The 25,405-nt window shown below is 42.0% G+C and overlaps 1 protein-coding gene and 1 non-coding gene across 3 annotated transcripts in view; both read left to right on the top strand.

Annotated features, from left to right (window-relative positions):
- Positions 1–11,845: 11,845 nt before the first annotated feature.
- Positions 11,846–25,405, top strand: part of LOC126294960 (neprilysin-2-like) — a 385,930-nt gene continuing 372,370 nt past the window's right edge. For both annotated transcript variants that reach the window (XM_049987185.1, XM_049987183.1), the window contains exon 1: positions 11,846–12,181. In XM_049987185.1, coding sequence (XP_049843142.1) covers positions 12,150–12,181 — 32 coding nt within the window. In that variant the 5' untranslated portion in view covers positions 11,846–12,149. The remainder of the gene's footprint in view (positions 12,182–25,405) is intronic.
- On the top strand, positions 19,047–19,121 carry Trnas-cga (transfer RNA serine (anticodon CGA)). Its single transcript has one exon. It is a non-coding gene; the product is annotated as a tRNA-Ser (tRNA).

Here is a 25,405-nt window from a genome sequence, read left to right as displayed (position 1 = left end):
ATTCTGTTCTACATTTGTTCCTATGTTAATATTATTTACTCTATAATGTTATGTTTCGGAAGAAGCGGAGGTCTTATGCTCTTGATGCATTTATCTAAAAATAAATGTGCCGGGACGTATGTACACACGGTAGCAGATTTAAAACGCAGGTCGCGGCAGGCCAGTTACTACGTTGTGAAACAGCCTCCAGAGGTGCCTTGTGAAGTAGCTGTGTAGACACAGTGTGGGCTCGCTCGCCCGCTCTTGAGTTTACCGTCAAAGTATATTCTCTGTAGTGTGTTCTGTCTCAGACGTTCACATCGGCCGGGCTGCATCCGAACAGTGTCAAAGGCAGCATGAACACGCTGCTCCGATGTCTCCGCATCTGGAATGGGTTCCGCGTTCACGATACTTTCGAGACGGCCCCATAACCAGGAATCGCAAAGGCTGAGACCCGGTGAACGAGAAGTCTACGCAACTGGACCCCCTCGACCGATCCATCGACCAGGGATTAGAGATTAGATTAGATTACATTAATACTAGTTCCATGGATCATGAATACGATATTTCGTAATGATGTGGAACGAGTCAAATTTTCCAATAATGCCATAATTAAGTTAATTTAACAACATAATTAAGTTAATATAACAACTTTTCATTTTTTATTTTTTTTATTTTTTTGTAATATTTTTCTTTTTTTCTTAATTTATATCTAAAAATTCCTCTGTGGAGTAGAATGAGTTGTCATTCAGAAATTCTTTTAATTTCTTCTTAAATACTTGTTGGTCAGACTTCTGATACTATCTGGTAAGTGACCAAAGACTTTAGTGGCAGTATAATTCACCTCTTTCTGTGCCAAAGTTAGATTTAACCTTGAATAGTGAAGATCATCCTTTCTCCTAGTATTGTATTTATGCACACTGCTATTACTTTTGAATTGGGTTTGGTTGTTAATAACAAATTTCATAAGAGAGTATATATACTGAGAAACTGCTGTGAATATCCCTAGATCCTTAAATAAATGTCTGCAGGATGATCTTGGGCGGACTCCAGCTATTATTCTGATTACAAGCTTTTGTGCAATAAATACTTTATTCCTCAGTGATGAATTACCCCAAAATATGATGCCATATGCAAGCAATGAGTAAAATGAAATGAAATCATCGTACGGCATTGTTGGCCAGGAGACCCCATGTGGGGTGTTCGGCCACCGAAATTACAAGTCCTTTTTAGCTGACGCCATTTCGGCAACTTGAGAGTCAATGATGATGAAAGACACACAACACCCCGTCATCTCGAGGCAGAGAAAATCCCTGACCCCGCCTGGAATCGATCCCGGGACCCTGTGCGCGGGAAGCGAGAACGCTACCGCAATACACGATTGAGATGCGTCTCGACATTTTGATGAAAGAAAAAATAAAAGAAATATTTTTATTATGTAAAAAATGAAAATGGATGAAAATGAAAATGGGGGAGAAATGACTTTAAATATTTATGTTATTTACTCTTTCAGTACGAACTTTGTTGTAGAACCCCTTATTTACCTGTGGTAATAAAAATTCACTTAGACAGAATTAAGCACCTTTAAAACTACGCGAACCTTAGCAACCCTCTCATGCTGATAAATTCAAACTGATTAATAACATTTATTTGCAACTTTTTTGAATTAAATTTTTTTTACGTAATTCGGCCTTGACAAACATTTTCTAGATGCAGTGGGTTTTTAAATATTTACTGAGTTCTTTCCCGGCGTTAGCTATGGAACACAAGACTGTCTCTGTTAGCATAAAATGGTTAAACATTGCCAAGCCGACCTGAACGTTTAATTATCATTGACAGAACACACTTCACTATACGTTTAAGCTATTTGCTTTAGAAATGGAAAGAACCAACAGATTAACAACTTCAACGTTAATTATCCGCCTATGAATGCACAAATGTAAAACCATTAATAAATTCAGTCAGCCTCAGGATCGCTGTAAAAGAAAAATATTCCGTAACTCACTGCTAATTTTACCTGCTCCAGATTTACGGGTTTGGTTAATTTTATAGCGGAACAATTTTTTAAATGTGCCGCCGCTACAAATCGTTCGGTCGCGGCACAGCCCAGGAACACCAACGATAATCGCTAAAAGTGCTGAAAATTCTTTAAAGAAATGCTATAGATGACATGGGCAAGCTAATTTACATTAGTAATACACAATTTTGATAAATTATAATGTATTTAGACCATAACAATAATTTAAATTACACACCTGTACAATTTCTCCTCTAATGGCGGCTAAAGATAGATACAAACAAACGAAGTCTACTCATTCATATAATACTACGTCACGGAATCCTCTCTCTCTCAGCTCTAGAGGAAGACGACAAGGAATACACATTATGTAGCGCTTTTTATACTACTGCTGATTTTGAATATCTCTTTGTAATCTTACAACATTATTTTCAACTGTGGTTATATTTTACATTTTTTCATCGCAGATATTAACATATTTCGTAATTACATTATGAGTATAGAAATATTACAATCGTAAATACATCGAGAATATTATTACAGAAAATATTACAATAATAACCAACGTCCTTTAACAAAAAATGTTATTTAGTTTTGTGTAAACAATTACAGTACAATCGAATTGCTTCATAGCGGCGTACATAGTACAATTAAATGTCATTTCATTTTATTAATTTTGTTTGTGCTGACAGGGAACGTTACAACATTAACGGCAAAATGGGCTGGGCCACTTCGGCGACTTGCGAGTCAATGATGATGAAAGACACACCAGACCCCGTCATCTCGAGGCAGAGAAAATCGCTGATCCCGCCGGGAATCGTACCCGGGACCCTGTGCGCGGGACGCGAGAACGCTGCCGCAATACACGATTGACTTGCGTCTCGACTTTAACGGCGAAATGGGCTGGAGCATCATTATTTAGCAGCCACATAACCCTACGAATCATCAATGGCACTTATTCCAGCAGGGGAGGCAAAGTCACCCGCAAGAAACGCCGATAGTCCGGGCCTAGAAGGTCACGTGGAAGGGAGACTGGTCCCAAGATACGGTCGAAAATTATCCCGACTCTCACATTCCGGCTGCACAGATTCTGATGATTCGCTGTCGCCATACCGTGGGGGTGCTGCATACCATCACACAGATTGCAAGCGTATTGTCATATCGCTGGTTTAGTTGTGGAGTATCTTTGCGGGCAGCCACGTCTGTAGAGTCAAGCGTGGGGCACGGGGCACGGAACTGTTATGTTGTTTAGTGTGTAGTAGAGATGGACAGACTGAAACACGTAAATGTTTCGAAACAAATGAAACAGTACAACGTAATGTTTCGATACGCTGTTTCGAAACAGAGAAACGTTTTATGTTTTGTAATCTAATAAACCTACACATTTTATCATCTTGAATGTCTACTGTATAAGTGTTGTTGTTGTTGTTGTTGTCTTCAGTCCTGAGACTGGTTTGATGCAGCTCTCCATGCTACTCTATCCTGTGCAAGCTGCTTCATCTCCCAGTACCTACTGCAACCTACATCCTTCTGAATCTGCTTAGTGTACTCATCTCTCGGTCTCCCTCTACGATTTTTACCCTCCACACTGCCCTCCAATGTTAAATTTGTGATCCAAACTTCTCTTCTCCCCAATCCTATTCAATACCTCCTCATTAGTTACGTGATCTATCCACCTTATCTTCAGTATTCTTCTGTAGCACCACATTTCGAAAGCTTCTATTCTCTTCCTGTCCAAACTAGTTATCGTCCATGTTTCACTTCCATACATGGCTACACTCCATACAAATACTTTCAGGAATGACTTCCTGACACTTAAATCTATATTCGATGTTAACAAATTTCTCTTCTTCAGAAACGCTTTCCTTGCCATTGCCAGTCTACATTTTATATCCTCTCTACTTCGACCATCATCAGTTATTTTACTTCCTAAATAGCAAAACTCCTTACCTACTTTAAGTGTCTCATTTCCTAATCTAATTCCCTCAGCATCACCCGATTTAATTTGACTACATTCCATTATCCTCGTTTTGCTTTTGTTAATGTTCATCTTATATCCTCCTTTCAAGACACTGTCCATTCCGTTCAACTGCTCTTCCAAGTCCTTTGCCGTCTCTGACAGAATTACAATGTCATCGGCGAACCTCAAAGTTTTTACTTCGTCTCCATGAATTTTAATACCTACTCCAAATTTTTCTTTTGTTTCCTTTACTGCTTGCTCAATATACAGATTGAATAACATCGGGGAGAGGCTACAACCATGTCTCACTCCTTTCCCAACCACTGCTTCCCTTTCATGCCCCTCGACTCTTATGACTGCCATCTGGTTTCTGTACAAATTGTAAATAGCCTTTCGCTCCCTGTATTTTACCCCTGCCACCTTTAGAATTTGAAAAAGAGTATTCCAGTCGACATTGTCAAAAGCTTTTTCTAAGTCTACAAATGCTAGAAACGTAGGTTTGCCTTTTCTTAATCTTTCTTCTAAGATAAGTCGTAAGGTCAGTATTGCCTCACGTGTTCCAACATTTCGACGGAATCCAAACTGATCTTCCCCGAGGTCCGCATCTACCAGTTTTTCCATTCGTCTGTAAAGAATTCGCGTTAGTATTTTGCAGCTGTGACTTATTAAACTGATAGTTCGGTAATTTCCACATCTGTCAGCACCTGCTTTCTTTGGGATTGGAATTATTATATTCTTCTTGAAGTCTGAGGGTATTTCGCCTGTCTCATACATCTTGCTCACCTGATGGTAGAGTTTTGTCATGACTGGCTCTCCCAAGGCCGTCAGTAGTTCTAATGGAATGATGTCTACTCCCGGGGCCTTGTTTCGACTCAGGTCTTTCAGTGCTCACTGTATAAGTATGTCCATACAAACGCATATGAGGTGCGAGAGCGCTACACTTGGGCGTCTTGGCAGTTTAGTATTTCCTGCAGCAAATCCGCTGCTTTCGTGTCGTGTGACTCTCATACTTTTCAATTGGTTGAGGACAGCCATAGCTGAAGACAGAAGAGCCAACACGAACGGAACTGGAGGTGGGAGCAAACTGCAGAAACAACGGATATGCTACTGGGATTCCCACATTCCGTTAGTGTGGCTAATATACCCATCCTGCTAATTTCCATGCACACAAAGGGAATCACAAATAACGCCAAATAATTCGAATAAATAACAAAATAAAACAGAAAAAATTTTGTGTTTCAAGGTGTTTCGAACCGTTACTATAAATTTACGATGCTTCCCGTTCACCATTACACTATCAGTGATGTGTCAAACAGATTGCTTGCAATTATACCTACATCAAGTTTATGTACATGTCTAATAACTGTCACTCTACGCCTTTTTTTATTTAAAATGTTGTGTCTTACTTGCGTTTCTTAATATGATAACTGTACATGAACAGAGAAGCGTATGTTATAAAAAAGTGTAATTTAACTGAATGAGTTCCACTTATTTATTATTTTGAATGTGAGTAGTATGCTTAGTGTTTATAAAGCAGATGTTACGCCATTTCGAAATAGGACAGTCAGCTAGAAACGAAGCTTTATTTTCGGATATCTTAAGCTTCATGCTATTGCTTGTCAAAAAGACTTCCACACTCTTGAAAGTGTTTCACGAAGTGGTATGTTGTGTTTCAGTACCTGTGGCGAGCCCGAATCTCGTCCGACACGAGCAGAATGAAACATAACTGTTTCGATACAATTAGTCCGTTCCAGGCAAAGGTGGACTGAAACAGTCCTATTTTGAAACAACGATACAGTTTCTGTGCCTCGAGATCCGAGACAGGGGCGGAATGAAACACCACTGTTTCGGAACAGTGGACCACAGCCGTTCCGAAACACTGAAACAGTTCCAGGTATCGATACACTGTATCGAATCATAGAAACAGTGGCCAAGTCTAGTGCGTAGCTCTGCATGTTAGAGGCAGTGTTGGCATGGAAGTTGAAATGTTGCTACAAGTGGTATTACAGTAAAGTGATAAAATATGCAAGCGATTCAGAGGAACGGGCGTCAAGAAGTAATTTAAAAATGAGCAGTGCTGCTGATAACGTATTTGTGTATCATCTCGCCGGCCGCGGTGGCCGTGCGGTTCTAGGCGCGTCAGTCCGGAACCCCGTGACTGCTACGGTCGCAGGTTCGAATCCTGCCTCAGGCATGGATGTGTGGGGTGTCCTTAGGTTAGTTAGGTTTAAGTAGTTCTAAGTTGTAGGGGACTGATGACCTAAGCTGTTGAGTCCCATAGTGCTCAGTGCCATTTGAATCATTTTTTGTGAATCCGCTCGTTGTGTGTCGTATTGTACAGTATCAATCATACGCGCCGTGTTCGGTCTCGCAGAATGAACCAAAGTGAATCGGTAAAAATTAGTTGCCATAAAAGAGTGCAGTCAAGTGCCAGTGTCTTGTAGCGAGCGTGAGAACGTGCGTTCGGTCATCGCGTTCCGCATTTATCAACAATCAGTCGCGCCGCGAAGGTTACGCCCACGCTCGTACAGAACTGAAAAATTAAACTTACGAACAGTTTTATATCATTAATAGTGTCAAGGAGGATTTTTACCAGATATCTGTATGTGTGACGAGCGTAAGAACCTTCGTTCGATCATTCGGTTTCCGCATCATCAACTATCAGAAGCGTCGTGTCGGTTACGCGTACGCTCGTCTGAGTGATGTTGTGGACTGGTTATCATTCATTAATTGGGATAAACATTTACGACTTAGAATGTAAACAGTGCAACCTGCGTTTTTCTTTGTTGTTGTTGTTGTTGCGGTCTTCAGTCCTGAGACTGGTTTGATGCAGCTCTCCATGCTACTCTATCCTGTGCAAGCTTCTTCATCACCCAGTACCTACTGCAGCCTACATCCTTCTGAATCTGCTTAGTGTATTCATCTCTTGGTCTCCCTCCACGCTGCCCTCCAATAATAAATTGGTGATCCCTTGATGCCTCAGAACATGTCCTACCAACCGATCCCTTCTTCTGGTCTAGTTGTGCCACAAACTTCTCTTCTCCCCAATCCTACTCAATACTTCCTCATTAGTTATGTGATCTACCCATCTAATCTTCAGCATTCTTCTGTAGCACCACATTTCGAAAGCTTCTATTCTCTTCTTGTCCAAACTATTTATCGTCCATGTTTCACTTCCATACCTGGCTACACTCCATACAAATACTTTCAGAAACGACTTCCTGCCACTTAAATCTATACTCGATGTTAACAAATTTCTCTTCTTCAGAAACGCTTTCCTTGCCATTGCCAGTCTACATTTTATATCCTCTCTACTTCGACCATCATCAGTTATTTTGCTCTCCAAATAGCAAAGCTCATTTACTACTTCAAGTGTCTCATTTCCTAATCTAATTCCCTCAGCATCACCCGACTTAATTCGACTACGAGCCATTATCCTCGTTTTCCTTTTGTTGATGTTCGTCTTATATCCTCCTTTCAAGACACTGTCCATTCCATTCAACTGCTCTTCCAAGTCCTTTGTTGTCTCTGACAGAATTACAACGTCATCGGCGAACCTCAATGTCTTTATTTCTTCTCCGTGAATTTTAATACCTACTCCGAATTTTTCTTTTGTTTTCTTTACTGCTTGCTCAATATACAGATTGAATAACATCGGGGAGAGGCTACAACTCTGTCTTACTCCCTTCCCGACCACTGCTTCCCTTTCATACCCCTCGACTCTTCCGTCTCGAAATATAGTTGTTCATACCAAACGTAAGATAGTGTTGTGATGTTGAGTGGCTCCCGTAACTCGCTTCCATATTTCCATAGATTCTTCCAGGCGTGTGGACAGGGCGCACGGTCAAGCAACAGTCCGAAACGAGAAGCCACTTTAAGGGTCCCCCACCCCCATTTGTACTCCACTGCTACAGAAGCTGAAGTACCACTCCGCGTAAAGGCGGCCTCATCTGTGAATAGGATGGATGACACAAATCCTGGAATCGTGTTTGCCTGGTGAAGAAACCAGTGACTAAACTGCTCCCGATGTGGAAATAAGCCCTCGATGTAAGCGATAAGGAGAGAGAATGTCCCACACAGTCGTTTGGCTTCCCCCGTACTGGCAAAGCCAACTGCCTGGCAATCATACAGCGGTCCCTTTCGACAGTGTTTATCACATTTTCCGTAAAGTCTGGTGTCCGAACATTTGGGGTATGTCCTTTGTGAGTTCCTGCTTCCTAAAACGACCCTGTCTCAGGAAAAAGGCGAAACACTGTTTGCATGCTTCGAATGCTGCAGCTGCTGTCGGCTGGGATAAGTCTCCTGGTATGACCTTGTTGCCCGCCGCTCGTTGCCATTTGCCTTTCAAATGGCTCTGAGCACTATAGGACTTAACATCTGAGGTCATTAGTCGCCTAGAACTTAGAACTACTTAAACCTAATCAACCTAAGGACATCACACACAACCCGGATCGAGGCAGGATTCGAGCATGCGACCTAGAACCGCTCCGCCACAACGGCTGGCCATTTGCCGTTCCGTAAGTAAACATCGTGTCGGCAAGCCCCCGATTTGTATATGAAACCATTGTGTACAACGCTGTGTCACATCCACTACAAGGTGAGTCAGCAAGAGGAGCGAATCGGACACAACATTATCAATTACTATGGCAGAGGGTGCTAGGGTGTGCCGCATGGGGAACGGTACGACCCTCTAAGGAGGAAACCAACCACACTGTAACTGCGTATTAGACAGCAGTCTCCGTAACAAAGGATGATTGAATAAATGGTCTCTAGCATAGAAAGCATCCACTTCCGCACGTAAGTTCATTAGACTTTTTTGTTCCGTATTCTCTCGTCGATCGTTCTAGAGTTCGTACACTGTGGAAAATAATAATCCTGTATACTCTCTCAGGACTTATACTGGTTTCTAACTGTAATATTAGACTTATTGTGTCACCATAAGATTATATGTCGTAATGAGTTGATTACGATAGCCGCTTGGGGTCTGCGCGTTTGCTCAGGCGCCTTGCCACGGTTCGCGCGGGTCCCCCGTCGGAGGTTCGAGTGCTCCCTCGGGCATGGATGTGTGTGTTGTCCTTAATGTAAGTTAGATTAACTATTGTGTAAGCTTATGGATGCGATGTAATGTAGTTGAATTAAATCGGGTGATGCTGAGGGAATTAGATTAGTAAATGAGACACTTAAAGTAGTACAGGAGTTCCGCTATTTGGGGAGCAAAATAACTCATGATGGTCGAAGTAGAGAGGATATGAGATGTAGAGTGGCAATGGCAAAGAAAGCGTTTCAGAAGAAGAGAAATTTGTTAACATCGAGTATGGATTTACATGTCAGGAAGTCGTTTCTGAAAGTATTTGTATGGAGTGTAGCCATGTATATGGAAGCGAAACGTCGACGATAAATAGTTTAGACAAGAAAAAAATATAAACTTTCGAACTGTGGTGCTACAGAAGAATGCTCAAGATTAGATAGGTAGATCACATAACTAATGAGGAGGTACTGAATAGAATTGGGGAGGAATTTGTGGCACAACTTGACTGGAAGAAGGGATCGGTTGGTAGGACGTGTTCTGTGGCATCAAATGATCACCAGTTTAGTATTGGAAGGCAGCGTGGAGGGAATCGTAGAGGAAGACCAAGAGATGAATACAGTAAGCCGATTCAGAAGGATGTAGGATACAGTAGGTACTGGGAGATGAAGAAGCTTGCACAGGATAGAATAGCACGGAGAGCTGCATCAAACCAGTCTCAGGACTGAAGTCCACAACAAGCTTAGGGTCCTATCACCTGAGCAGTTTGGTCCCATAAGAACTTACCACAAATTTCCAATTTACGACAGTGCTTTAAATTTCTAAGTTTTGTCAATAACTATACTAGAAATAAAATTTTTTGTCCCTTAACGCTGTCAGGTAGGCAACCTGCAATTCAGATGTGAGCTCGTGCGTCCGTTTTAGTGATTAGTAACTCACATTACATGTTTTTTTCCCCCTTGATTAGGCATAATAAATTAGACGTAATCTATCTACATAAATGATCTTTTGCATAGGGTGGATACCAACGTGCGGCTGTTTGCTGATGATGCTGTGGTGTACGGGAAGGTGTCGTCGTTGAGGGACTGTAGGAGGATACAAGATGACTTGGACAGGATTTCTGATTGGTGTAAAGAATGGCAGTTAACTCTAAATATAGATAAATGTAAATTAAAGCAAATGAAAAGGAAAAAGATTCCCGTAGTGTATGAATACTCCATTAGTAGTGTAGCGCTTGACACAGTCACGTCGATTAAATATTTGGGCGTGACATTGCAGAGCGATATGAAGTGGGACAAGCATGTAATGGCAGTTGTGGGGAAGGCGAATAGTCGTCTCCGGTTCATTGGTAGAATTTTGGGAAGATGTGGTTCATCTGTAAAGGAGACCGCTTATAAAACACTAATACGACCTATTCTTGAGTACTGCTCGAGCGTTTAGGATCCCTATCAGGTCGGATTGAGGGCATAGAAGCAATTCAGAGGCGGGCTGCTAGATTTGTTAGTGGTAAACTTTGAGGTTCGCCGATGACATTGTAATTCTGTCAGAAACAGCAAAGGACTTGGAAGAGCAGTTGAACGGAATGGACAGTGTTTTGAAAGGAAGATATAAGATGAACATCAACAAAAGCAAAACCAGGATAATGGAATGTAGTCGAATTAAGTCAGGTGATGCTGAGGGAATTAAATTAGGAAACGAGACACTTAAAGTAGTAAATGAGTTTTGCTATTTGGGGAGCAAAATAACTGATGATGGTCGAATTAGAGAGGATATATAGTGTAGACTGGCAATGGCAAGGAAAGCGTTTCTGAAGAAGAGAAATTTGTTAACATCGAGTATAGATTTAAGTGTCAGGAAGTCATTTCTGAAAGTATTTGTATGGAAGTGAAACATGGACGATAAATAGTTTGGACAAGAAGAGAATAGAAGCTTTCGAAATGTGGTGCTACAGAAGAATGCTGAAGATTAGATGGGTAGATCACATAACTAATGAGGAAGTGTTGGGGAGAAGGGAAGTTTGTGGTACAACTTGACCAGAAGAAGGGATCGGTTAGTAGGACATGTTCTGAGGTATCAAGGGATCACCAATTTAGTATTGGAGGGTAGCGTGGGGGGTAAAAATCGTAGAGGGAGACCAAGAGATGAATACACTAAGCAGATTCAGAAGGATGTAAGTTGCAGTAGGTACTGGGAGATGAAGAAGCTTGCGCAGAATAGAGTAGCATGAAGAGCTGCATCAAACCAGTCTCAGGGCTGTAGACTACAATAACAACAACAACAACAACAGCTTTGCTCATCAAGCGAGTGTCACGGAAATGCTTCAGGAACTCGGGTGGGAGTCTCTAGAGGAAAGGGGGCGTTCCTTTCGTGAATCGCTACTGAGGACATTTAGAGAACCAGCATTTGAGGCTGACTGCAGTACAGTTTTACTGCCGCCAACTTACATTTCGCGGAAAGACCAGAAAGATAAGATAAGAGAGATTAGGGCTCGTACAGAGGCATATAGGCAGTCATTTTTCCCTAGTTCTGTTTGGGACTGGAACAGGGAGAGAAGATGCTATTTGTGGTACGAGGTACCCTCCGCCGCGCACCGTATGGTGGATTGCGGAGTATGTATGTAGATGTAGAAGTAATTTAGATACAAATAGAAATGTATTGTAGACTTAATATTACGGAAGGTATTAGCCACGAGAAACAAATAAGCTGTAAGTCCAGCCTGCACGGATGAATTATTTCCTACCGCAAACACGGCGGTGAATTATGCCGAGAAAGACGCTAAACCGGCAGCACTTCCCCTCCGCCCCCTCTCTTTGCCGCGCCGCTGCTGGTTGTCTGCTTCCGTCCAGAGAACTGCCTGGCGGCGCCTTTTCGCCTCAGTGTTGGACAGACGCCGGCTGAAGCAACAGGCGGCGGGCGTTGTATATCGTCTCTGTTGACGCGTAGACACGTCTCTGGCAGTCGTATCGAAGTGCTTTGACGGCGACAGTACGAATCGTTTGTTGCTGCTTCGCGCGTTCTGTAACTGACTTTCGAGCTTGTGAACCCGGAACTCGTCGGCAATATAGTCCACGCTGACGAACTGAAATAATACGCGGAAAGTGGAACATTTCCGTAATTACAATTACTCGGAGCTCGGAAGAGCTTCGATCTTTATTTCTCCGACGACGATGTCTAACAACAGGATGCAGACCGTTGTAAAGTGAGTATTCTTCCGTTCCCTGTGATTTCTCTACTTCATCTACATCTATAGACATACTCTGCAAACCAATGCGAAGTGCAAGCGGAGGGTATATCCCACTGTAGCAGTTACAGCATTCTCCCCCTCCATTCACCTACGAATGCCGCGAAGAATGAATGCTTAAACGCCTCTGTGAGTGTTGTAATTAGTTTTTCTTCGCTACCCTGTGGGAGTGATAAGAAAAGAGCTGTAGTCTCTATATATAAAAGGCAGTGTCCCGACTCATTTTTGCCCAGCCCAAACAAATAAGGATAGAAACTTGAAATTAGCATATGGTGTTGATAATGTGGGCGTCGTTTGAGAAATGATTTTTCGAAACTCCACCCCTAAGGGGGTTGAAATAGAGTCTGAATAATTTCCTGAAAACAAATCGCCATAGAGGCAACTTTGATGTTAAACCTACGAAAATTTGGTTTCTTGGTCGGAAATAAAGCAATGCGTGTTTCAGCATTTTTATAAATTTAATCACTGCGAGGGTGAAATAGTGGGTTAAAGTTTAAAAAAAGCGCTATGAAAGTATTTTTAAAGCTAGATTTATAAAACACTGATATTTGACTTGGTAAGGAATAAAGAATGCGTATTTCAGTGTTTTTCGAAACTCAATCCCTAAGTGGGTGTTTTATGGTTCAAATGGCTCTGACCACTACGGGACTCAACTGCTGTGGTCATTAGTCCCCTATAACTTAGAACTACTTAAACCTAACTAACCTAAGGACATCACACACATCCATGCCCGAGGCAGAATTCGAACCTACGACCGTAGCAGTCGCACGGTTCCGGACTGCGCGCCTAGAACCGCGAGACCACCGCGGCCGGCGGGTGTTTTATGAAATATTGTATAATGAAAGCATTTCCATGGGCTTCTTCGTTAGAAATAAAAGAAATGCTTCTTTCAATATTTTTGGATATGAACCCGTATGGGGGCGAAGTAGCGGATGAAAACTATTATTAAAATTTTTCAATTAGCAAGCATTTTCCAAGATAAATCTTTGAAATTGTGTATTTGCTTGCATTTTAGAAACGAAAAATACGCATCAATACCTTTTGTTGTTGTGGTCTTCAGTCCACACCCGTTACACGCGGCTCTCCATGCTACCTGCCCTGTGCGAGCGTCTTCACCTCCGAGTAACTGCTGCAAGTTACATCCCTCTGAATCTCCTTACTCTATTCATCTCTTGGTCTCCCTCTGTGGTTTTCACCGTCCAAGCTTGTCTCCAGTACTAAATTGGTGTTCCCTTGACGTTTAGCCGGCCGGGGTGGCCGAGCGGTTCTAGGCGCTACAGTCGCAGGTTCGAATCCTGCCTCGGCCGTGGATGTGTGTGATGTCCTTATGTTAGTTAGGTTTAAGTATTTCTAGGGGACAGATGACCTCAGAAGTTAAGTTCCACAGTGCTCAGAGCCATTTGAACCATTTTTGAACCTTCTCCTCAATTCTGTTCAGTACCTCCTCTTTAGTTGCATGATCTACCCATCTAATTTCAGCATTCTTCTGCAGCACCACATTTCAAAAGCTTTTATTCTCTTCTTGTCTAAACTATTTATCGTCCATGTTTGAGTTCTATACATGGCTACATTCCATCAAAATACTTTCAAAAAGGACTTCCTGACATGTAATCTATACGCGATGTTAACAAATTTGTCTTCTTCAGAAAGGCTTTCCTTGCCATTGCCAGTCTACATTTTATATCATCTCCACTTCGACCATCATCAGTTATTTTGCTTCCCAAACAGCAAAACTCAACCCCTAAGTGAGCGAAAAAAGGAGGTGAATGTTTTATGAATTTTTTTCATTGTGAGAGCATTTTTAAAGCTATAGCTATGACGCAACTGGTGTTTCGCTTCTCAGTTAGAAATAAAACAAATAGGTTTCACTGTTTTTTCGAAATTTAAGCATTCGCCACTCGTGCCGATCAGGTGCTATGGCATAGATTTGGATATAAAAGTAACAATGAATCGTAAATGCTCATTACGGTGATGATCATCTTCAAATGTGGTACTTATTTTTAGCAAGAAAGATTATTGTATTACAGCACATTGAATAGAAGAAACATGACATTCAAAACATTTCACATGTAGCAATTATATACAACCGCTCGCTCTCAGAAAGATCCGTACCTAAAGACTGGAAAATTGCTGAAGTCACACCAATACCCAAAAAGGGAAGTAGGAGTAATCCGCTGAATGTTAGGTCCATGTCACTAACATCGATTTGCAGTAGGTTTTTGGAACATATACCGTATTCGATCATGAAGTTCCTCGAAAAAAAAAAAAAAAAAAAACGATTTATTGACACATAGCACGGATTCAGAAAAAATCGTTCTTGCGAAACACAACTAGGCTCTTTATACTCACGAAGTAATGGGTGCTATCGAAAGGGATGTCAAATTGATTCAATATTTTTAGATTTCCAGAAGGCTTTCGACACCGTTCTTCACAATCGTCTTCTAATCAAACTGGGTGCCTATGGAATATCGCCTCAGTTGTGCGACTGGATTCGTGATTTCCTGTCAGAAAGGCTACAGTCCGTAGTAATAGACGGAAAGTCATCGAGTAAAAAAGACGTAATATCCGCCGTTCCCCAACGAAGTGTTATAGGCCCTCTATTGTTCCTGATCTATATTAATGACACAGGAGACAATCTGAGTAGCCGTCTTAGACTGTTTGTAGACGATGCTGTCATTTACCGTCTCGTAAAGTCATCAGAGGACCAAAACGAGTTGAAAAATGATTTAGGTAGGATATCTGTATGGTGCGAAAAATTGCAACTGACCCCGAATAGAGAAAAGTGTGAAGTTATTCACACGAGTACTAAAAGAAATACGCTAAATTTCGATTATGCGATAAGTCACGCAAACCTGAAGGCTACAAATTCAACTAAATACTTAGCGACTACAATTACCAATAACCTAAACTGGAGCGAACACATAGATAATGTTGTGGGTAGAGCAAATCAAACACTGCGATTCATTGGCAGAACACTTAGAAGGAGCAACAGGTCTACTAAAGAGACTGCTTACACCACGCTTGTCCGCCCTATTCTGGAGTACTGCTGTGCGGTGTGGGATACGCATCAGGTGGGACATCGAAAAAATCGGCGCGCGGGAAGAACGAGCACTTAAATTTTTTTGTGCGTGCCCTGATTTCTCTTATTTTATCGGATGATCATTTCTCCCTGTGTAGGTAGGTGCGAACAGAATGTTTTCGCAATCGGAGGAGAAAATTTGTGTTTGAAATTTCATGACAAGATCCCGTTGCAACGAAAAACGTCTTTGTTTTAATTATTGCCTCTCCAGTTCACGTATCATGCCTGTGGCACTATCTGCCCTATTTCGCGACAATACTAAACCTGCTACCCTTCTCTGAACTTTCTCGATCCTACCTGGTGAGCATCCTAGACCGCGAAACAAGCGTAGTGTAGGCAGTCTCTTTAATAGATCTGTTACATTTTCTGCCAATAAAACGCTCTCTTTGGTTCGCCTGCCTCATTAAATTTTCTACGTGTTCTTTTCAAAAATGGTTCAAATGGCTCTGAGCACTATGGGACTTTACTGCTGAGGTCATCAGTCCCCTATAACTTAGAACTACTTAAACCTAACTAAGCTAAGGACATCACACACATTCATGCCCGGGGCAGGATTCGAACCTGCCACTGTAGCAGTCACGTGGTTCCATACTGAAGCGCCTAGAACCGCTCGGTCACAGCGGCCGGCTGTTCTTTTCAGTTCAAGTTGTTTGCAACTGTTATTCCCAGACATTTAGTCGAATTTATGACCTTTACATTTGACTGATCTATCGTGTAATCGATGATTAACGGAGTCCTTTTAGCGCTCATGTTTAAGATATCACACTTTTCATTTATTGTCAGTTGCCAATTTTAGCACCATACATATATCTTTTCTAAATCGTTTTCCAATTTATTTTGATGTTCTGATGATTTTACTAGACTATGAAAGACAGCATCACGTGCTAACAACCTAAGACGCCTGCTCAGATTGTCTCCTAAATCGTTTACATAGACAAGGAGCAGCAGAGAGCTTATAACAGAACCTCGGGGAAAGCGAAAATCACTTCAGTGTTACTCGATGAAGTTCCGCCATTTACTACGAACTGTGACCTCTATGACATGAAATTACAAATCCAGTCACATAACTGAGACGATATTCCATAAGCACGCAATTTCACTACCGCTGGTGTGCCACAATGTCAAAAGCTTTCTGGCAATCTAGAAATACCCAATCAATTTGTAATTCCTTATCAATAGCACTCAGGAGTTTTGTGTGTTTACATGTAGCTGTGTTTCACAATAACTATTTTTTTCTAAATCTGTGTTGACTGTGTGGCAATAGACTTTTCTCCTCGAGGTAATTCATGATATTCGAACACAATATATGTTTCAAAATCCTGCTGCATATCGGCTTTAATGATATGCGCCTGTAATTTAGTGCCTTATTCCTACTACTTTTTTCAATGTTGCTGTGAACCGTGCAACTTTCCAGTCTTTGAATACGGATCTTTCATCGAGCGAGCGGTTGTACGTGACTCTTCAAGTATGGAGCTATTGCATCATCATACTCTGAAAGGAAGGTGGTGTACAGTCTGGGCCGGAAGATTTGCATTTATTTAGTGATTTAAGTTGCTTCGCTACTCCAAGGATATTTACTTCTAACTTACTCGCGTTGGCAGCTCTTGTTGATTCCAATTCTGGAATATTTACTTCGTCCTATTTGGTGATTGAATTTCGGAAGGCTGTGTTTAGTAACTCTGCTTTGGCAGCACTGTCATCGATACTATTTCCATTGCTGTCGCGTAGAGAAGGCATCGATTGTGTCTCGCCGCTAACACACTTTACGTACAACAACAATCTCTTTGAATAAAGTGCCAGGTTCCGCGTGCGGCAATCGCGGCGTTGTAATTTCGACAACTGGTTAGGGAGCCGTCAAATCGTTGCAACAAGGTTGAGACTGTTGCGAAACACCGCAAGCGGCAGAGTTGAGAGAGTAAGAGATAAAAAAAAAGAAATTAATGAAGAAATAAGAAAGGTACGGACTAAGTTTGTTTGCCGGTCACAGCTGCTAAGTTTCCTCCTAGCTCCGGTTCATTATGGCGCTGCGAAAAGTGAAGTCAAGTAAGTTGTTATTACCGACGGTTCCGCTCATTTTGTTAAACGGGCAAGCCATTTGCCGTAAATGATGCTCCGTAATCGCCGAGAGACACAACGAAAAATTAAACAGGCGAAGCTGTTACTATGGACGGCTTTGCTCGTTTTCTTAAATATGCAAAAGCCATCAGCATAAATGAGCTTCGAAGTCGAGAAAAAAACAGAAAAGAAAAAAAAAAGGGTGGATTGACGTCATTTCTCGTGTAACTCGAGGAAAATCGCAAGTGCTGAATGTCAGGTGGCGTCTTGGCAGTCGGTTTGGAAGGTCAGCGGTCACACGGCCTTCAGGAGATCCCGTGTACTGAAGCATCGCGGCTCTACTACAGTGTTCGCATTCGTAGCTTCAAAAATGGTTCAAATGGCTCTGAGCACTATGGGACTTAACATCTGAGTTCATCAGTCCCGTAGAACTTAGAACTACTTAAACCTAACCAACCTAAGGACCTCACACACATCCATGCCCGAGGCAGGATTCGAACCTGTGACCTAGCGGTCGCGCGGTTCCAGACTGTAGCGCCTAGAACCGCTTGGCCACTTTGGCCGGCTAAACGTCAAGGGAACACCAATTTAGTACTGGAGACAAGCTTGGACGGTGAAAACCACAGAGGGAGACCAAGAGATGAATACAGTAAGGAGATTCAGAGGGATGTAACTTGCAGCAGTTACTCGGAGGTGAAGACGCTTGCACAGGACAGGGTAGCATGGAGAGCTAACCTAAGGACGAAACTTCCTGGCAGATTAAAACTGTGTGCCCGACCGAGACTCGAACTTGGGACCTTTGCCTTTCGCGGGCAAGTGCTCTACCATCTGAGCTACCGAAGCACGACTCACGCGCGGTACTCACAGCTTTACTTCTGCCAGTACCTCGTCTCCTACCTTCCAAACTTTACGGAAGCTCTTCTGCGAACCTTGCAGAACTAGCACTCCTGAAAGAAAGGATATAGCGGAGACATGGCTTAGCCACAGCCTGGGGGAGGTTTCCAGCATGAGATTTTCACTCTGCAGCGGACTGTGCGCCAATATGAAAGTTACTGGCAGATTAAAACTGTGTGCCCGACCGAGACTCGAACTCGGGACCTTTGCCTTTCGCGGGCAAGTGCTGTACCATCTGAGCTACCTAAGCACACGTCCGGTACTCACAGCTTTACTTCTGCCAGTATCTCGTCTCCTACCTTCCAAACTCCGCTGCAGAGTGAAAATCTCATTCTGGAAACCTCCCCCAGGCTGTGGCTAAGCCATGTCTCCGCAATATACTTCCTTTCAGGAGTGCTAGTTCAGCATGGTCTGCAGGAGAGCTTCTGTAAAGTTTGGAAAGTAGGAGACGAGGTACTGGCAGAAGTAAAGCTGTGAGTACCGGGTGTGAGTCGTGCTTCGGTAGCTCAGTTGGTAGAGCACTTGCCCGCGAAAGCAAAGGTCCCGAGTTCGAGTCTCGGTCGGGCACACAGTTTTAATCTGCCAGCAAGTTTCATATCAGCGCACACTTCGCTGCAGAGTGAAAATCTCATTCTGGAAACCTCCCCCAGGCTGTGGCTAAGACATGTCTCCGCAATATCCTTTCTTTCAGGAGTGCTAGTTCTGCAAGGTTCGCAGGAGAGCTTCTGTAAAGTTTGGAAGGTAGGAGACGAGGTACTGGCAGAAGTAAAGCTGTGAGTACCCGACGTGAGTCGTGCTTCGGTAGCTCAGTTGGTAGAGCACTTGCCCGCGAAAGGCAAAGGTCCCGAGTTCGAGTCTCGGTCGGACACACAGTTTTAATCTGTCAGGAAGTTTCATATCAGCGCACACTCCACTGCAGAGTGAAAATCTCATTCTGGTAACCTAAGGACATTACACACATCCATGCCCGAGGCAGGATTCCAACCTGCGACCGTAGCGGTCGCTCGGTTCCCCACTGTACCGCCTAGAACCGTTCGGCCGCCCCGGCCGGCTCGTAGCTTCTCAAACACAGGATCCACTCAGTGCGGTCGTTTGTCATCCCACTCGCGTGATCGCCAAAGATTCTATTCGTCGAGTGGGGGGAAAATTACTGCGCCAGTCGATTTTGCTACGTTTTTTGCTCCATTTGGTTTCGCTGCAAGCTGCGAGGCCCCCAGTGAGCGCGGTACTCCGTTTCGCTTTTGTTACCCCCAGCGACAGCAGAGCCCCAAGCGGCCAGCGAGCTACACTTCCGAATTCGATATCTGACGAATGCAGTAGATTAGAGATTAGATTAGGTCAATACTTGTTCCATAGATCATGAATACGACACTTCGCAATGATGTGGAACGTGTCATGTTAATAAAAGATGTCTGTACAAGATATTACATTACACAAAATATTGCATGACACTAATGTTTAAGCTAGTTTTTTTTCCTTCCCATCCCTTACTTTATATCTAAAAATTCAGCCAGTGAGTAGAAGGAATTGTCATCTAGAAATTCTTTTAATTTATTTTTAAATGTTGGTTGACTATCTGTCAGGCTTTTGATGCTGTTTGGTAGGTGGCCAAAGACTTTTGTGGCAGCATAATTTACCCCTCTCTGTGCCAAAGTCAGATTTAACCCTGCATAGTGAAGATCATCCTTTCTCCTGGTGTTATAGCTATGCACACTGCTATTACTTTTGAACTGGGTAGGATTATTAACAACAAATTTCATAAGTGAATATATATACTGTGAGGATCCCTAGATCCTTAAGTAGATGTCTGCAGGGTGACCGTGGGTGGGCTGCAGCAATTATTCAGATTACACGTTTTTGAGCAATGAATACTTTTCTACTCAACGATTTGTATTGATTTGTTCAAAAAATGTTCAAAATTGTGTGAAATCTTATGGGACTTGATTGCTAAGGTCATCAGTCCCTAAGCTTACACACTACTTAACCTAAATTATCCTAAGGACAAACACACACACCCATTCCCGAGGGAGGACTCGAACCTCCGCCTGGATCAGCCGCACAGTACATGACTTTAGCGCCTCAGACCGATCGGCTAATCCCGCGCGGCTATTGATTTGTGACATAGTTTTTACGATAGGGAGTGTATGTAGTGCCATAAAATCGACATATTATGGTTGTTAAGTTCCCTAAGGACCCAGGGACATACGACACACTATGTGATCAAAAGTATGCGGACTCCTGGCTGTAAACGACTTACAAGTTCGTGGCGCCCCCCTTCGGTAAAGCTGGAGTCAGTATTGTGCTGGCCCACCCTTAGCCTTGACAGCTTCCACTCTCCTAGGCATCCGTTCAATCAGGTGCTGGAAGGTTTGTTGGGGAATGGCAGCCCATCCTTCACGGAGTGCCGCACTGAGGAGAGGTATCGATGTCGGTCGGTGAGGCCTGGCACAAAGTCGGCGTTCCAAAACATCCCAAAGGTGTGTTGTAGGATTCAGGTCAGGACTCTATGCAGGCCAGTCCATTACAAGGATGTTACTGTCGTGTAACCACTCCGCCACAGACCTTGCGTTATGAACAGGTGCTCAATTGTGCTGAAAGCTGCAGTCGTCATCCCCGAATTGCCCTTAGCAGTGGGAAATCAGAAGGTGCTTAAAACATCAACGTATGACTGTGATGTGATAGTGCCACCCAAAACAACAAGGGGTGCAAGCCCCCTCCATGAAAAACACGATCACACCGTAACACCATCGCCTCCGAATTTCACTGTCGGCACTACACACGCTGGCACATGACGTTTACTGGCCATTCGCCATAACCTGCCACCGGACCGACACATTGTGTACCGTGATTTGTCACTCCGCACAACGTTTCTCCACTGTTCAATCGTCCAGTGTTTACGCACTTACCCCAAGCGAGGCGTCGTTTGGCATTTACCGGCGTGATGTGTGGCTTATAAGCAGTCGCTCGATCCTTAAATCCAAGTTTTCTCATATTCCCGCCTAACTTTCATAGTACTTGCAGTGGATCCTGATGCAGTTTGGAATTCCTGTGTGATGGCCTGGATAGATGTCTGTCTATTACACATCACGACCCTCTTCGACTGTCGGTGGTCTCTGTCAGTCAACAGAGGCCGGCCTGTACGCTTTTGTTTTGTATATGGCCTTTCACGTTTCCACTTGACTATCACCTGGGAAACAGTGGACCTAGTGATGTTTAGGAGTGTGGAAATCTCGCGTACAGACGTATGACACAAGTGACACCCAACCACCTGACCACGGTCCAAGTCCGTGAGTTCTGCGGAGTGCCCCATTCTGCTCTCACACGATGTCTAATGACTACTGAGGTCGCTGGTATGGAGTACCTGGCAGTAGGTGGCAGCACAATGCACCTAATATAAAAAACGTATGTTTTTGGGGGTGTCCGGATACTTTTGATCACACAGTGTATATTACAGGATACTGTATTTACTATATTATTGTAACGTACAGACATTTACTCAACAGCGCCGTTTTCGTTTAGTAACAGAAAGTTGCTAGTAAACACCAGAAGACCTAACCTTTTACAACAATGCCGAGTTTTTTTCGCTACACTTTCAGCCAAATCAGTGAATGCTGGACGCTGGAAACCTATATGGAATATAATGTCTGCATTACTTAACGTATCAAATAAGCCACCACAATTGTAGCCTAAAGGAAAACCTTACTGACGTGATAATAAATCGGCAAAAGCAATAAAACTGTTTACCAACACAGGAGGAAACAATTACACAATTGTTGCCAAATCTGAGCCAAAAGCGGCAAGGATATCCGACACATTCTTTTTTGAAGCAAAAGTAATTACATTTAGAAAAATATTCGTGTATTAGAAAGTCGAGCGAAGTGTAAGAAAGGGTGACTCTTCGGACTCCATCTAAAAAAAAAAAAATTATGTGTCAAGGAAAGTGTCTATGATAATAATACCGGTCAATAGAAACATGTGCGTCTTATGCACGAAGTGTGTTTGTATTCTATTGCTTTCAGCAGAATAATGTGCGAATAGTGACATATTCGAAAGTAGTGTGATTCGTCTGTTTCTACATATTTCACGATCAATATTGTCTCTTGGTAACTTACTAAAGCATGGGACGGAAAAATATGACAAGTTTAATTCTGACCGTTATGTTACGCGAATAAAAATAAAACTTCAACCTCAAAAACTCTTCAAAACAAAAATGTTATCTGAAAATTTGACACTGCTAAAATAACCCCTACTCTAACAAGCGAACTTGACAAAAAACAATCCAACAAGTGGCAAATCTTAAAAAAAAAAGTTCATCGAAACAGCACAAATTTGGCCGCGCTTCGAAAGTAACAAAAACACCCTTGGTGGAAAGCGGATTGTGAAATAGCAGTTAAGTCTAGGCGTGAGGCATTCAAAGATTGGAATAGTAACAAAACTGGAAATACGTACAACACCGTTCTAAATATAAGAAAAGAAACATTTAAATTAATCCGACAGATTAAAAGAAACTACGAAAATGCCCAACTTTTACAAATTGAGAAAGACTTCCAAAATAACAATCCAAGAAACTTTTATAAAACATTCAAAACAAAACCAACCGGTTACCAACATCAAAGTCTTTGCTTCAAAAATGAAAATGGCAGTTTGACTCTTAAAAACCAGGAAAATTGTAAGGTACTTGCTAATTATTTTGAAAAACTGTTAACTGCCCTGAACCACAGGAAACATAACACGAACCCTAACTCTGCACAACCTGACGAAATAACTAGACAAATGAAGAGACATAAAAACAATAAAGCATCAGGAGAAGAGGGTATAATTGCAGAACTAATAAAATCAACTGGCCCTAACAACATAAAAGAGATCACTCAACTAACAGGACATATCTGGCAAACTGAAAAAATTCTTGAAGAATGGAAAATTGCCCTAATTCATCCATCCATTGCATGAAAAAGAGGATAGAACTGAAGTCAGTAATTACCGAGGAATCTCTCTTCTCCCCGTCACATACAAAATTATCTTGAAATGTTTACGTGACCGAGCCCAAGAACAGTAAGTATCTAAAATTGGTGGATACCAAATAGAGCCTGTCCAGAACAAGTTCTTAATTTAAGCTTCATCCTCAGGTACCAAAGGATTTCTAGTAGCGACATTGAGTATATATTTGCGGATTTTATAAAGGTGTACGGCTCAGTTGGTCGTGAATCTCTTTCCCAGATTTCAAAGAAAAAAGGGTTAAATAATAGAACTCTAACACTGATTAGGGAAATGTTAACCGACATTAGCTCTAAAGTTAAATTCATGGGAGAAATTTATGAAGCAGTTTATATAAAGACTGGTGTTAGACAGGGAGATGGACTCTCTCCATCACTGTTTAACTGTGTTTTGGAAAAGGTAATTACAGAATGCCGAAAGCAAAAGTCGAGTCAAAATATAGACCAATCAATCAAGTAAGATAGAAGTAATATTGTAATATTAGAGTAGATGGCTAACATTTGCAGGCGATCAGGAAATTTTAACTAGGGATATTACCACAGCTCAAAAACAAATTGAAATTCTCAAAGAAGTTGCGGAAAAAGTAGTACCACTAATATCATTCGAAAAGAAGGAAAATATAACATGCAACAAACGGACACCGAAGTTTTTGAACACAAAATATGCAAAAATAAAAAGGGTTTCTCCATTTAGATACTTGGGAGAAATCATACATGAAAACGGTCTGGAAAAAGCTACAAACGAAGTTCGCTATCAAAAAATGGCAACTGCATTCCGATTAACACAAAATATTTATAGTAAAAACTCACTTTGTTAATTCAGTAAACTTAGGAATTAAAGTACCATAATCCAATCTGAATGTCTTTACGGAGCAAGAATTTTAATTTTAAAGAGAAAGAGGCATATTGAACAAATTCGGAAGAAATATTCGGCCCAAAAATTACCGATGGAGAAACTTATAAGCTGAGAAGTAATAAGTAAATAGAAGAATACACGGACATACATGGTCACACGAGTGAACGAAGACTTAAATTTTATGCGTGCATTAAAAGAATAGCACCCACTGGGTTGACAAAACAAATATTACAATTATACGAAAACCGAAGTAAGGACAAAACTGAGCCAATTAAATGGATCGCCTGCGATTAAGGAGGATCTTAAAGTAACCAGTATAACTCAGGCAGACGTTACAGACAGAAGAACATACAGACAAAAGATATTTGATTGGAAAGTTGGTCAGAGGGAAATTAGAAAACGGACTGGAACACCATGGTCTGATGAAAGAAGAGATTTCATTCTGAAAGGATGAAGAAATTTTGGGCACAAAGGAAGGCCAACCATCAAAGGCGACATTGAGTAATTGCACCTCGCATGATTCTGATGGGCTCATACAATAATAATAATAATAACAACTATTTCGTTAATTAAGTAGAAAATAATCGAAAGCAAACGTTATCCTTACAACGGTAGAGAGAAGCAAAAGTAAGAAAAGAAAAGCAAATAGTTGGAGAAGGTGGGGTCAAGGGAAACGAATGAAAGAGGAAGGCGCCTGGCAGAACAATACATAGAGTGTAATACGTGGCTGAAGGCACAGGAAGGTTTCAAATTGATTGTGTAATGGAAAGACAGACGTTTATTAAGCAAGGTTTTAAGCTGTAAAACATTTCCAGGACAGAAGACAACAGTCTTCTTATTTTATTGGCTTCTGTCAGATTAAAACTAAAAAAATGGTACTAAGATACAAAATTAATGTGATGGGACGTGGACACACTGAAGAGGTCAAAGGGTGTTGAGAGTTGCAGAGGGAGCATTAGGCAATGTTTCACAAACAGGGGAGAGGGATATAATAGAAGACGTAGAGTTAGCTATGACGCACTAAATACCGAAGGCAGCAGAGGAACAAAAAAGTAAAAAAGACAAAGTCCAACAGAAAATACCATAAGATGCATCCCGTTTGACTGACGAAAGCAGAAAAAAATAAAAATTATCCAGAAGAAGCAGGCGAAAAGGAGGACAAAACATGAGACAGGCTAAGTAGGACTAGTTAGAGGACGAATGCAAATTTAGAGAAGCATGTACAACTAGAGGAAAGATAGGTACCAACTTTAGGAAATTGAAACAGACCCTCTGAGTGAAGAAAAGCAGCTGTGTGGATACTA

This window comes from Schistocerca gregaria, chromosome 11 (assembly GCF_023897955.1).
Source record: "Schistocerca gregaria isolate iqSchGreg1 chromosome 11, iqSchGreg1.2, whole genome shotgun sequence".
Classification (NCBI taxonomy): Eukaryota; Metazoa; Arthropoda; class Insecta; order Orthoptera; family Acrididae; genus Schistocerca; species Schistocerca gregaria.
This window is presented reverse-complemented; position numbering and strand designations above follow the sequence as displayed.